At 40.7% G+C, this 13,380-nt stretch overlaps 1 protein-coding gene and 1 long non-coding RNA gene across 56 annotated transcripts in view; one reads left to right on the plus strand and one right to left on the minus strand.

Annotated features, from left to right (window-relative positions):
* Positions 1-13,380, plus strand: part of Dtna (dystrobrevin, alpha) — a 362,070-nt gene that overhangs the window by 225,630 nt on the left and 123,060 nt on the right. For all 50 annotated transcript variants that reach the window (XR_015642372.1, XM_087592983.1, XM_087592987.1 and 47 more), the window contains 2 exon segments: positions 5,961-6,028; positions 12,379-12,459. Coding sequence is in view for 49 of the 50 variants with exons in the window: in XM_087592983.1 (XP_087449109.1) it covers positions 5,962-6,028; positions 12,379-12,459 (148 nt within the window). In the remaining variant the exon portion in view is untranslated.
* Positions 1-13,380, minus strand: part of LOC120098123 (uncharacterized) — a 52,336-nt gene that overhangs the window by 2,162 nt on the left and 36,794 nt on the right. For 2 of the 6 annotated variants that reach the window (XR_015642813.1, XR_015642811.1), the window contains exon 5: positions 6,337-6,401. The exons of the other annotated variants lie outside the window; for them this stretch is intronic. This is a non-coding gene — a long non-coding RNA (uncharacterized LOC120098123). The remainder of the gene's footprint in view (positions 1-6,336; positions 6,402-13,380) is intronic. 6 annotated transcript variants of the gene reach the window in all.

Genomic DNA, 13,380 nt, shown 5'->3' on the forward strand with positions numbered 1-13,380 from the left:
GGTTGTGAGCCACCATGGGGTTGCTGGGAATTGAACTCAGGACCTCTGGAAGAGTAGTCAGTGCACTTAACTGCTGAACCATCACACCAGTGTTAGTCCTGGATTTTAATAAACACAAATCTGTTTTCTCCTTCTTCAAATAACGAACCTCTGAAATGAGTACGGCTTGAATTTCACTTTTCTGTGTCATATTGGAAAGTCTATTGTATGGAAAGAAAATTTAGCTTTTTACCCACCTCTCTCTACTTTTTTGCATTCCCTATTCATTCATTTCTCCAATAAACACCAATGGCCATCTGTGAAGAACCTTAAATGAATGAGGTATCCTCAGCTACCTTCAGAAATGCACTGTTAGTGTGGAAATGAGACATTTCAGTAGGCGTGCATGGCCCAGCTGGTCAGCACAGTGACCTCGGATGCCACTGTTAACCTCAGATGTTCTCATTCAGTCCCCAGGCTGCAATCCCTCCTGTTTATTCTGGGTTCTTCCCATCCTGCCCCAGCACATAGACAGACACAAGAAAGTGCCATGGATGTCTTCTGTGACTCCCCCACTGCCTCCCTTCTGCTTCTGAGTCCTTAAAACAAAGTTGGGAGCTATATTCAAATGTCAGGTGTTATCCACCCACTTCCTCTGCACTGAAGGAGATGTGAATCTGAGAGGAAGAGGAAAGGTTCTCCAGGTCACAATATGTCAACTCTACCTGCCTTTATGTTCACGTATTGCTTGACCATAGAGTAAGCAATCTACAAGGAGGAGCTCTGACTCAGCACAGGGTACGGTACACTTCCTGGAGGGTACATGGTACGGAACTAAGCTCTGAGGAACAGATTCACGTCAGACTCTGAACACTGTGGAGGCTCAGAATCGAGGCCATCATAGAATTTTGGGAGATTTCGGAGTAAGACACAGTTAGACCTAGGCCTGGGAGTAGCTACAAGTTAGAGAAACATGGACAAAAGCCTTCCAGAAAGGGCGGGGCTTATCCACATCAAAACCAAAGACCCATGCAGGCATTCCATGTGCTCACTGTGCCTGAGAGTCAAAATGGAAGGCATGATGCTATACATACATATGTATGTTGTAGCTTCTGATAGTTTAATTAAAGCCAGGCACGAGGCTATATACCTGAGGTCCCAGCTACTCAGGAAGCTGAGACACTGAAATGAAAACCACCCTGGGAGGTTTAGCAAGACTCTATTTCAAAACAGCATAAAATTCCTGAGGAATAGCTCAGTGGTGGAACACTTGCATAGCATATGGATGAGCCCGAGTTAGTTTTTGTTAAAGTTTAACCAGATATAACAAAAATCCAGCTCATTAGCTTGTAACCTCAATATTTATCCTAAAACCACCCCTTCTAATACGTGGCATTCTATTATCTTCGTCATTATCTTCCTTCTCAAGCCCAATTTTTATTCTCTGTTTTAGTTGTTTGTATTTTAATAGCATTTTTAAAATTGGCTTGTATGGGATGATAGCATGGTTGAAGAAAGAGATTAGAACTCAATTGCCTGTGTGAAGTATTTGGTCATGTGATGCTTAGTAATTTTTATGCCAGTATAAGCACCAGCACTTACTTAACAAGCCAGGGTTGCTTGGCTATCATTGGAGAATGTCAATCAGGCCTGGGTCCCAGGGGTCACAGCAACACTGAGGCTGAGACAAGTTTATTCCAAGCAATCAGACTTTTTATCCATGCATCTAAATAAAATATAATAAAGGTATAATACAATGACTCTTGCAAGCAAGACCAGGAACACAAGATTCATGTTTAAGACTAATTGTTCAGCCAAGCTTCTATATGCTTTGCTGACTTGAAGTGACACAGAAAAACATGAGTGGCCTAAATACTTCACTGCCTCAGGGAGTGCCTTGGTTTCCTGGGAACTGAAAGGCACATAGGAGCTAATGACTCTCATCTAAAAAACCTATAATGTACGCTTCTCAAGACAGCTAGAGGCGGATCCCGGCCCGCAGCAGCTCTCTGCTCCCAAACCCCGTGGGGGAGAGACCTCACCGCCTGATCAGGTGGGCACTCCTGAGGCTGCAGAGCGGAGGAGACCACCAACACTGCCCACCCCTGCCCACATCCCTGGCCCAAGAGGCAACTGTATAAGGCCTCTGGGTTCCCGTAGGGGAGGGCCCAGGAGCGGCAGGATCCCTGCGCCTGAGACACTGCCGGAACCTGAAGGAAACAGACCAGATAAACAGTTCTCTGTACCCAAATCCCGTGGGAGGGAGAGCTAAACCTTCAGAGAGGCAGACACGCCTGGGAAACCAGAAGAGACTGCACTCTCTGTGCACATCCAGACGCCAGAGGAAAACACCAAACGCCATCTGGAACCCTGGTGCACTGAAGCTCCGGGAAACGGCGGTGCAGATCTTCCCGGTTGCTGCCGCCTCGGAGAGGACTTAGGCAGTACCCCACGAGCAAACTTGAGCCTTGGAACCGCAGGTAGGACCAACTTTTCCCCTGCAAGAAACCTGCCTGGTGAACTCAAGACACAGGCCCACAGGAACAGCTGAAGACCTGTAGAGAGGAAAAACTACACGCCCGAAAGCAGAACACTCTGTCCCCATAACTGGCTGAAAGAAAACAGGAAAACAGGTCTACAGCACTCCTGACACACAGGCTTATAGGACAGTCTAGCCACGGTCAGAAATAGCAGAACAAAGTAACACTAGAGATAATCTGATGGCGAGAGGCAAGCGCAGGAACCCAAGCAACAGAAACCAAGATTACATGGCATCATCGGAGCCCAATTCTCCCACCAAAGCAAACACGGAATATCCAAACACACCAGAAAAGCAAGATCTAGTTTCAAAATCATATTTGATCATGATGCTGGAGGACTTCAAGAAAGACATAAAGAACTCCCTTAGAGAACAAGTAGAAGCCTACAGAGAGGAATCGCAAAAATCCCTGAAAGAATTCCAGGAAAACACAATCAAACAGTTGAAGGAATTAAAAATGGAAATAGAAGCAATCAAGAAAGAACACATGGAAACAACCCTGGACATAGAAAATCAAAAGAAAAGACAAGGAGCTGTAGATACAAGCTTCACCAACAGAATACAAGAGATGGAAGAGAGAATCTCGGGAGGAGAAGATTCCATAGAAATCATTGACACAACGGTCAAAGATAATGTAAAACAGAAAAAGCTACTGGTCCAAAACATACAGGAAATCCAGGACTCAATGAGAAGATCAAACCTAAGGATAATAGGTATAGAAGAGAGTGAAGACTCCCAGGTCAAAGGACCAGTAAATATCTTCAACAAAATCATAGAAGAAAACTTCCCTAACCTAAAAAAAGAGATACCCATAGGCATACAAGAAGCCTACAGAACTCCAAATAGATTGGACCAGAAAAGAAACACCTCCCGTCACATAATTGTCAAAACACCAAACGCACAAAATAAAGAAAGAATATTAAAAGCAGTAAGGGAAAAAGGTCAAGTAACATATAAAGGCAGACCTATCAGAATCACACCAGACTTTTCACCAGAAACTATGAAGGCCAGAAGATCCTGGACAGATGTCATACAGACCCTAAGAGAACACAAATGCCAGCCCAGGTTACTGTATCCTGCAAAACTCTCAATTAACATAGATGGAGAAACCAAGATATTCCATGACAAAACCAAATTTGCACAATATCTTTCTACAAATCCAGCACTACAAAGGATAATAAAGGGTAAAGCCCAACATAAGGAGGCAAGCTATACCCTAGAAGAAGCAAGAAACTAATCGTCTTGGCAACAAAACAAAGAGAATGAAAGCACACAAACATAACCTCACATCCAAATATGAATATAACAGGAAGCAATAATCACTATTCCTTAATATCTCTCAACATCAATGGCCTCAACTCCCCAATAAAAAGACATAGATTAACAAACTGGATACGCAATGAGGACCCTGCATTCTGCTGCCTACAGGAAACACACCTCAGAGACAAAGACAGACACTACCTCAGAGTGAAAGGCTGGAAAACAACTTTCCAAGCAAATGGTCAGAAGAAGCAAGCTGGAGTAGCCATTCTAATATCAAATAAAATCAATTTTCAATCAAAAGTCATCAAAAAAGATAAGGAAGGACACTTCATATTCATCAAAGGAAAAATCCACCAAGTTGAACTCTCAATCCTCATCTTCGATTGGTTTATATACAAGTGTGCAATTTCTAGGCTTGAAAGTAAAATGATGCTATCTGGTGCTGGATAGAGGAGCCTTATTTTTTACTATGGCAGCTTGCTATTTTTGTAACATGGTGATTTGGTTGAACACAATAAAGTACAGTAGTAACTGATCTCCCCCTCTTCCTGGATGAGTGAGGAGATGATTAAATGTTGATGTCAGCATCCATGAGCATATTCAGATGAGCTTCTGCTTCTGTTGAAAAGGATGCTGTGTTTGATTGTGGTCCGAAGCTTTGAAGCACTACTTGGCATCTCCTTCCTTGGAGGTCTCACTGTTTAAACATAACAGATTTGATAGCTTGTTGGTAAGGTGAGGTCCAGCTTGTCTCCACTAGGTCATCTTCATGTGAATCTGGTGGTTATACGGTTTTGTTCTCGGGATATTTCATTTTTTAATAACGGTTTTAGCTGACATTCATGGAGAGAATGAATCCTTAGAACTGTGCCACTAGTGAAAGGAAATCCTGTCTAGAGTATGTTTCTTTACAAAGCTGTGTCACACCATCCTTTGGGCCCTCTGCTGGAAAAGTAGAATCAAGTCTCAAATAATGCCTTTTAAATTGTATCCTCTAGTATTATAGATGTAGGACAGTACTGTATCATACCTCTGTGGATGTAAAATAGCTTGTACCTGCTTTATGATACGTAGTAGTGACCGTGCTTTATCAGAGCTGTTTTTAATGATGTTGCTCAGAATGTTTTCTTTTCAGATGATGATTGAGAAGCTAATTTAAAAAAAATGGTGCCAGGTACCACAAGAGTAACAGAACTGTGCTGTTTTCTCCGGTTTTGTTTTTTTACTTTTTTTTTTTAATGGAGTATGCTGGATGTCTCTACAGTTTTGTTCAGATGACTGCAGAACCTGGAAAAGCTGTTGCTGCTGTTGATGCATAACACTGCTATTATTGGTCTTTTTATATAAATATAAATATATATATACAGATATATAATTTGAATTTTTTGAAACTTTACCTGTGCTGTCAACTTTGGAAAAAAGTATCCCCGTTTACTGTGTTGAGTTGGCACTGTACAGAAATTAACAGCCATATTGGTCTAGAAATGTTGAACTTAAGTTTTTTCCATTTGTACAGGGGTAACACACTGTATTAAATATGTAAGGTCTTATATACGTGGGTTTGATTACAAAAACTAATAAAGTATTCTCTAAATTAAAAAAAAAAAAAAGACAGCTAGACCAGGCCAACTCGGGGACTCCTCGCATGTTAGAAAATAAAAACATGTATATCCCTTTCAACAACTATATGGCATATGAAAGCTGAGTAGTACATACTGTAATATGTATAGTAGTCTAAATGAATGGTATATTTCATTTATACATGTATAAAAGTATAAAGGTTATAATTTGGTATGTGTTTTATATGTATTAGGGGATCCATGTGGAGGCCCTAAGTTGTCACTAAGTATCTTCCTCGGTTTTTTTCCACTTTATTTACTGAAGCAGGGTCTCTTGATAGACCTGGAGTAAGCCAGTGGGGTTGCTAGCTAGCTTGCCCCAGGAATCTCCTATGTCTATTTCCCAAGTAATGAGAAAAGAGGCAGAAACCAACCCCGCCCACTTTTACTTGGATCTGAGGACCCAACCCTGGTTGTCATCCCTAAGCGCCAAGTGCCTTGTCTACTCCTCTAAACAATTGTTGTCTCTGGCACAAGTACATTGGATGGGCTTACACAGAAATGGCTGTTTGCCTTCTTGGCATGAGAATAACACAGGTTATCTCAAATTTGTCCCACAGAATGATTGAAGATAGTGGGAAAAGAGGAAACACCATGGCAGAGAGAAGACAGCTGTTTGCAGAGATGAGTAAGTAATGGGACTTTTAAGGAACTCATTCCGGCGCTCATTGAATATTCATGAGAAGGACAGAAATAACCATGTAGTCCTCAGGGCATCTGGACTTCTCCATAAAAATCCTCAATTCCTTCCATCAACCATGCATTAGGCCATTTTCGCCTCTCGTTAGGTGAGAATTAAATTACTCTGAGATTTAGTGTTATTTGCTTCTTCACTCTCTATTTCATAAGTTGTATTTGTACACGACAGACACGCTGGACAGCACTGCTCAGCGCCAACTTTAATACAGTCCACTAGCATTTACAGCCTGCACTCACCTGCCTGCACCACCGAACGGCCGCCTTAGCGTACAGCTTATAAAACACGTCTTTCAGTGTCTTCCCTGCAAAATGACATAATGCATTGAAATGAGAAGGGAGGGTGGAATGGGAGTGTGTTGTCATTTGGACCTCCTTTGGAAGGCAGTTTGTCATTGAAACCATAAAGAAAGATAACAAAAGATGAACACAGCCAGGGGCTGACATATGTAAGGACCACAAACACAGATGGCCTGTGCTGATGGTCGGCCTATGAAAGTGTGTGATTGTATGTAACTGGTGCTAGTAACATCTTCCTTATGGACCAGTTTGATTGTTCGTAGAAAGAGGGCAAGCCTCCTCCTCAAATTCATGTTATAAAGAAAAACATTGCAGTGCTCTTGTTCTGTGTGCTTTATTTTTTGAACGTTCCTTCATGAGCAAAGGCAACAGTGTTCAGGGGTGACTTGTACACTCTTCCCCTCGAGAGGGAAAAGCAATAGAAAAAAACTTTATACTGAAAATAGGATGTGATTGGCAGGAAGGGTGTCTGGGAAGGAAAAGAAAGGTTCTCTGATTATAAGGTGGGGATTTTAAAATCCTTTTCCCACCATCTGGTGGCACCCATGCAATGTTAGGATTAACGGAGGAAGGAGAGTTGAAAATGATGTGGGGATTCCCAGACATCTGCCTGCCTTTCTCACTTGCAGCATCACTGGTGTCTGTGAGAGCTTCGGTAGAGACTTTCTAGCATCTCCTGCCTTGTTTGATGCTGCAATCTTTATTTCAGAATGACTTATTGATTCCCTGGAATTGTGGCTTTTTTGATAGGCACATATCTGGATATGGTCTTTCAAGATCTTAGACTAGAGGAATAAATTTCAATAAACTACCATACTGCTGTTATGATGTCTTGCAGCCTTTAAAATTTCTATCTGGAATAAATATTTAATAGTATCCCCACCAGGAATAAATAAACAAACAACGAAATAAATTATGAAATATTAGTTTGCTACACTAAATTTTTCTACATGGATCATATAATAGTGCAGCATATGCCACAAATATTCAAATTTTTTTTTAGTTGAAAAGACTTTTAGAAGGAAAATACCTATTTGCAAAATTAAAATACAAAGGAAAGATATTAAAGAGAAACCATGTACTTCATGGTAGGGAAAGCCTGTCTTAACATCTGAGCAAACTCCACCATGGGCAAATATATTGCCAGACACAATAAAGGTAATTCACATTTTCTATAAAAACTGTCAAATCTTTGAACTTATCTTTGAAATACTAAATATGTATAGGAATTATATAAGTGTGCTTATATAATAATTTTAGCAACACTCATCTAAGTTTGAATGTCCAGTTTTTCCCTAGCTGGTGCAATTCCTGGCACAAGTAAATAGCAATGTTATACCTGTCTACTAAATTAAACCTGTAAGATTCAGGGAACGCTTGACACCAATCCTATGTTCATTCATAGAGAACAACTCGCAGCCAGATGTCCTGACAGCTGGTGTTATCTAGCACCAGGGTGTTAGAGGCAGGAGGATCAGGAGCTCAAATTTGCACTGGGCTATACAAGGGGTGGGAAGCCAGCCTGGGCTATGTGAGCCCCAGTGAAGAGTGTGAATTATAGGGAATAATTCTAAATTTTCTTCAAGTAAGTCATAGGAGGACTATGACTCTATTATAAATTTCTCTTGTCCTAAGAATGTCACGAGACTGTCAAGGTGCCGTGTTTAATAGCTTAGTAAGCTATTTAATGATTAACAATCAGAATAAATAAGCAAGCTAAATATGTAGATGTCATTCTTCCCACCTAGGCCAAGGACTGTGAAAGATATCAGGCCTTAATAATCAATTGGCATCATGAGCAATGTTTAGCTCATCACTGATGTAGCAGAGGAACCATTGCCTGCATGCAAAGAGAGGAAATGCTGCTGAAGGGTGGACTGTCACACAGGCAAAGAAAATCTTCTTGACAGTGTGTTAAAATAGCCAATACTTAAAAAAAATAACATTTTCCAGCAATCTGTGATGGCCAGACAGGGAGCAAAGAGGGACTAGGAAGTGATACATGTGGTTAATTATGGTTTTCCTTGAAATAATTTTTTAAGCAAAAGAGAAAAGGAAAAGGGAAGGCAGATTTGTCGTTCTGAGTATTGCAGATGTGAAAAAATAATCTCATCTCAGGGTCACATAAGCCAAATGCACAACTAAAGATTTACTAAAGTATTGTTGTAAGAACAAGAGGTTAACTTCCTGTCTCTCAAGGGTTTGTGCACTGAAAGCAGCTACTGGAGAGTTGCTGGGCTTTTTTAACTGGGAAGTCATTCGCTGTGTTTAAGTAATCTGATCGCTAACAATAACAATTAAGAACTTGGCCTCTGGGATATATTGTATGGAAGAAGAGGAAAGTAAAAGAAGAAACAGAAAAGGGAAAAAAGAGGAGGAGAAGGAAAAAGAAGAGAAGGAGGAGGAAGACAGAAGAAACGGAAGAAAAAAGGAAGCAGAAAAAGGTGGCTCTTCCAGGGAGACTGAGAAATAGGAATGGATCCTACAGGTTACTTTTCCTGAGGCTGACACATCCTTGGAAAGAACTCTGGGGATGTAAAACTGGGAAAAGACTGAGAAATTTACTTCTCAAAGGAACCTTAGTTAAGACTAACAATGAAAAGTTCTTTAAACATTAAGTGCCAGTGGGGATGTGGAGAAAGAGGGACACTCCCCCATTGTTGGTGGGATTGCAGACTGGTTCAACCACACTGGGAATCAGTCTGGAGGTTCCTCAGAAAATTGGACATTGCACTACCTGAGGACCCAGCTATACCACTCCTAGGCATATACCCAAATGATGCCCCAACATATAACAAAGACACATGCTCCACTATGTTCATAGCAGCCTTATTTATAATAGCCAGAAGCTGGAAAGAACCCAGATGCCCTTCAACAGAGGAATGGATACAGAAAATGTGGTACATCTACACAATGGAATATTACTCAGCTATCAAAAACAATGACTTTATGAAATTCGTAGGCAAATGGATGGAACTAGAAAATACCATCCTGAGTGAGGTAGCCCAGTCACAAAAGAACACACATGGTATGCACTCATTGATGAGTGGATATTAGCCCCAAAGCTCAGATTACCCAAGATACAACCACAGACCACATGAAGCTCAAGAAGAAGGACAACCAAAGTGTGGGTGTTTCAGTCCTTCATGGAAGGAGAAACAAAAATATTCATAGGAGGAAATATGGAGACAAAGTTTGGAACAGAGACTGAAGTAAAGGCTGTCCAGAGACTGCCCCACCTGGTGATCCAGCCCATATACATATGCCACCAAACCCAGACAATACTGTGGATGCCAAGAAGTGCATGCTGACAGGACCCTGATGTAGCTGTCTCCTGAGAGGCTCTGCCAGGGCATGACAAATACAGAGATGAATGCTCGCAGCCAAGCATTGAACTGAGAATGGGGTCCCCATTGAAGGAGTTAGAGAAAAGATTGAAGGAGCTGAAGGGGCTTGCAACCCCATAAGAACATGGACAACATGGACAGGGAAAGCCCACAAGACTTAAAAGACAACTAAGAAATCCCTTCAACTTTTAGGGACCTTTACTCAGGCAAAAATAGGATCCTTGGCAGTACAGAAGAGAGGAATTTCAGGGTGACCCAGTATAAGGCAGAGCTAGCATTTCTTTTAAATAGGAAGGTGCTTAGGGATAAAGAAGACATGTCCGACATTGCAGATGCGAGTGTCTCAAGGAACACAGGGGCTCACGTGGCGACTGTATTTAGAACACTATCTCATTCCCCCTGTGACTCTCTTGTGTGTACAACATACCCATTTACACTCGTGCACACACATATGTACACTTGTGCACACATACACATACACAGGTACACTCGTGCATACACAGACAGACACACACACATGCACACTGGTGCATACATACACACACGTACACGTACACACACATGTACACTCATGCACACATAAACACACTAAATCATCAGGAATAACAAATAGTTCAAGCACACAGTTTATAGGTTTCCTCTTCATTCTGAGTGAAAATCTTAAATACACAAAATGTTTAATACTATAAAAATATTCTTAGTAAAATATTTTATAATGAGCTTTCAAAACATAAATGCCAAATACATTTGGAGCGTGTGAAACTTCCAATGCATAAAGCTATTGTAATAAAGGGAATATCAAAACTAGTAAAGGCGGGTGGGCCGGCTGGCTGGCTGGCCGGCTGGCTGGCTGGCTGGCTGGCTGGCTGGCTGGTTTAATAAATGAATAGGGAAAAAGAAAGAAAATTAAGAAGAACACATGTGTGAGAGGAAAACAAAGAGAGGAAAAGAAAAAAACATGAAAAGATGAGTTAAAAAGAAACCAGGACTTCCCACTGATAACTGTGAATGGACGTAATTTCTTATACACATCTTTGATCCTGTTTCTATCACATCCTCCATCCATGACATGGGTAGGAGGGATTTGAGGAGCATCCAATTTTCTTAAACAGATGCATCTTGTGGTTTTTATTATAGAAACTTGAAATATATACAAATATAGAAATGATATCTATCACTGCCTTTAATGATTTACCTCCCCTGGATATTAGTGTGAAGCAAGCCTAATGAGTCACTTAACTGAGCTGAATTTTCAAGTTTTAAGGACTATGTAGCACTGATACAAATTTTAAAGAAACACTGCTAGTGGCTAAAGAAATATAATGAAAAAGGCATGATTCTCCCACAGAAAATAATGCAGGGGGAGAACATGCTTGCTGTCTGGTTTCTTTTATTATTTATCTAAATTCCATTTTTAATAAAAATAAACTGTTTTCCTTCTTTAATAAGGTCACCAAAATGCTAAATCAGAAAAATGCCATTAAATAATTATTAACTTAATTTCAGCAAAGGATTGACAAAGGCTCATAGGTTGGGCGTGTGCTGGGCAAACATGAGCTGGGCCACAGTTTAAGTAGACTTACAGGTAGTGCCGTGTCTAGGGCCACAATCAATAGTTCAATCAGCCTTGAAGGCAGGCTGATCTTCAGTAGCACAGGGATTTTATTAGTGGCCCTGCTCATGTCATTGCTTTTAACAATGACTTGGACAGACCAGAACACTAGCTGATTCCAGGGCAGACTTAGTATTTATAGACGGTCAACAAAATGACACAGAAGTAAAAATAAAAAAAAAAAAGACTGTGTGCAGCGAGCTGCGGCTTCAGTTCTCCAAATCCAACATGGCACCACCCCCATGGTCTATGTGAAGCAGTGTGCTGTTGTATCCGCAAAGCTATTTTGTTGCTCACTTCCCAACCATCCCTTAATATCAGGGTTTACATCATCAGTCAAGAAGAATATACATGTATAGGCAGGCTTTGCGATACCTAGGTCCCCCTGAAGGGAGATGTAGAATAAGAACAGCGGTAAGAGCATGGGGACATGTTTGTCCAGTGCTAGAACGGGTAAGAGGAGAAGCTGGCTTGGGAAAGGAGGCTCCTCTCTGAAGCTTCGAGATATACATTAGTAAAATACGGCTCACCTCCACCAGAGCACTAGGAGTCCATCCTCATTGGCTTTATAGCAATCCTGTGAAATAGCTGATGTATCATCATCCTGTCCTTGCAAACGGGAACGCTGGGGCTTCCTGAAGCACTTGCTCTAACAGCTATGTCCTAATGACAGTAGTAAAGAATTGAAAATCTCATTTATTCGGTGATTAATTCTGATATAATCTTGCCTGTTACTCAAGTCACAGCTTGAGGAGATCGTTGTAGAAAGTGGCAGACACAGTAGGGAGAGGTTGTGCTCCTGGGCCCAAGATCTCGGTTAGCAATCTGATTAGACACCAGGACTCTCTTCCCTGGGAACCTGAATATTGGATAGACTTTGCTGGGACTTAAGCTAATATTTGTATTATAACTTAAGTAACAGTAAACATATGGACTATATGTGCAGTTGTTTTATTTACAAACATTACAAGCTCCTATCCACACGCATGCCATACCATATGTGTATTCTTTCCTCACACCTAGGGGCTCAAGATCTGGATCGCATCCGCCTTTCCACCTACAGAACAGCATGCAAGCTGAGATTCGTACAGAAGAAATGCAACTGTGAGTGTGCCTTTTGTTTGTGCTAATTACCTGCATGAGTACGATCATTTCCCCTTGTTACTGGGCTTATTAAAACCAGGTTTTCTTACAAGGATTGATAAACATATGCTTACACGAGAATAAAGGGGGAACTGTGGTCATGAATGGTAGAGAAACAGTTGCTAAGCAACTCTGAGGGCTGATTTAGTCTTAACTACCAAAGTCTTAGAATGGATGAGCCTCTTGAGGTCTATATCTATATGTATGTATGTATGTATGTATGTATGTATGTATGTATGTATGTATGTAGATAGATAGATGATAGATAGATAGATAGATAGATAGATAGATAGATAGATAGATGGATGGATGAATGGATGGTGGGTGGATGGATAGAGAAAGAGAAAGATGATAGATGATATAAATTAGATGTATAGATATATTGAGATAAATAGATGAATGGATATATATAAAGATGTATGAATATATATACATGTATAAATATCGATAGAAGATTGCTGGATAATAGATAAATAATATAGATGCTATATGTATGTATATAGGTATGTGATAGGTAGATACATGATAGACAAATATGGAGAGCAAGAGAGATTTCTGAATTCTACATGGAGAGTTTTGTCTCTTCTCTACCTGTGGCATTTTAAATGGCATCCAAGCACTTTGAAAACCACCACACGTAAAATGGTCTCAGCATGTCCATTTATAGCTGTCAGTATTTACAGACATTTAGAAAATATTAAAACTTCTTTCTAAAGCTATAAAATCAGCCCAAATAATCAATGTGTTGATTAATTTGTGGACAGAATGACAGAAGAGACACAGCTTTGCCAAGTCTACTTCTGTTTGGTGTCGATTTTAAACTACACAGCAAGCGGTGGCCAGTCACGCGAGCAGTTCAGTGTTCCCTGTGGGTTGTCACAC

Source organism: Rattus norvegicus, chromosome 18 (genome assembly GCF_021556685.1).
Source record: "Rattus norvegicus strain SHRSP/BbbUtx chromosome 18, alternate assembly SHRSP_T2T, whole genome shotgun sequence".
In the NCBI taxonomy this organism is placed as follows: domain Eukaryota; kingdom Metazoa; phylum Chordata; class Mammalia; order Rodentia; family Muridae; genus Rattus; species Rattus norvegicus.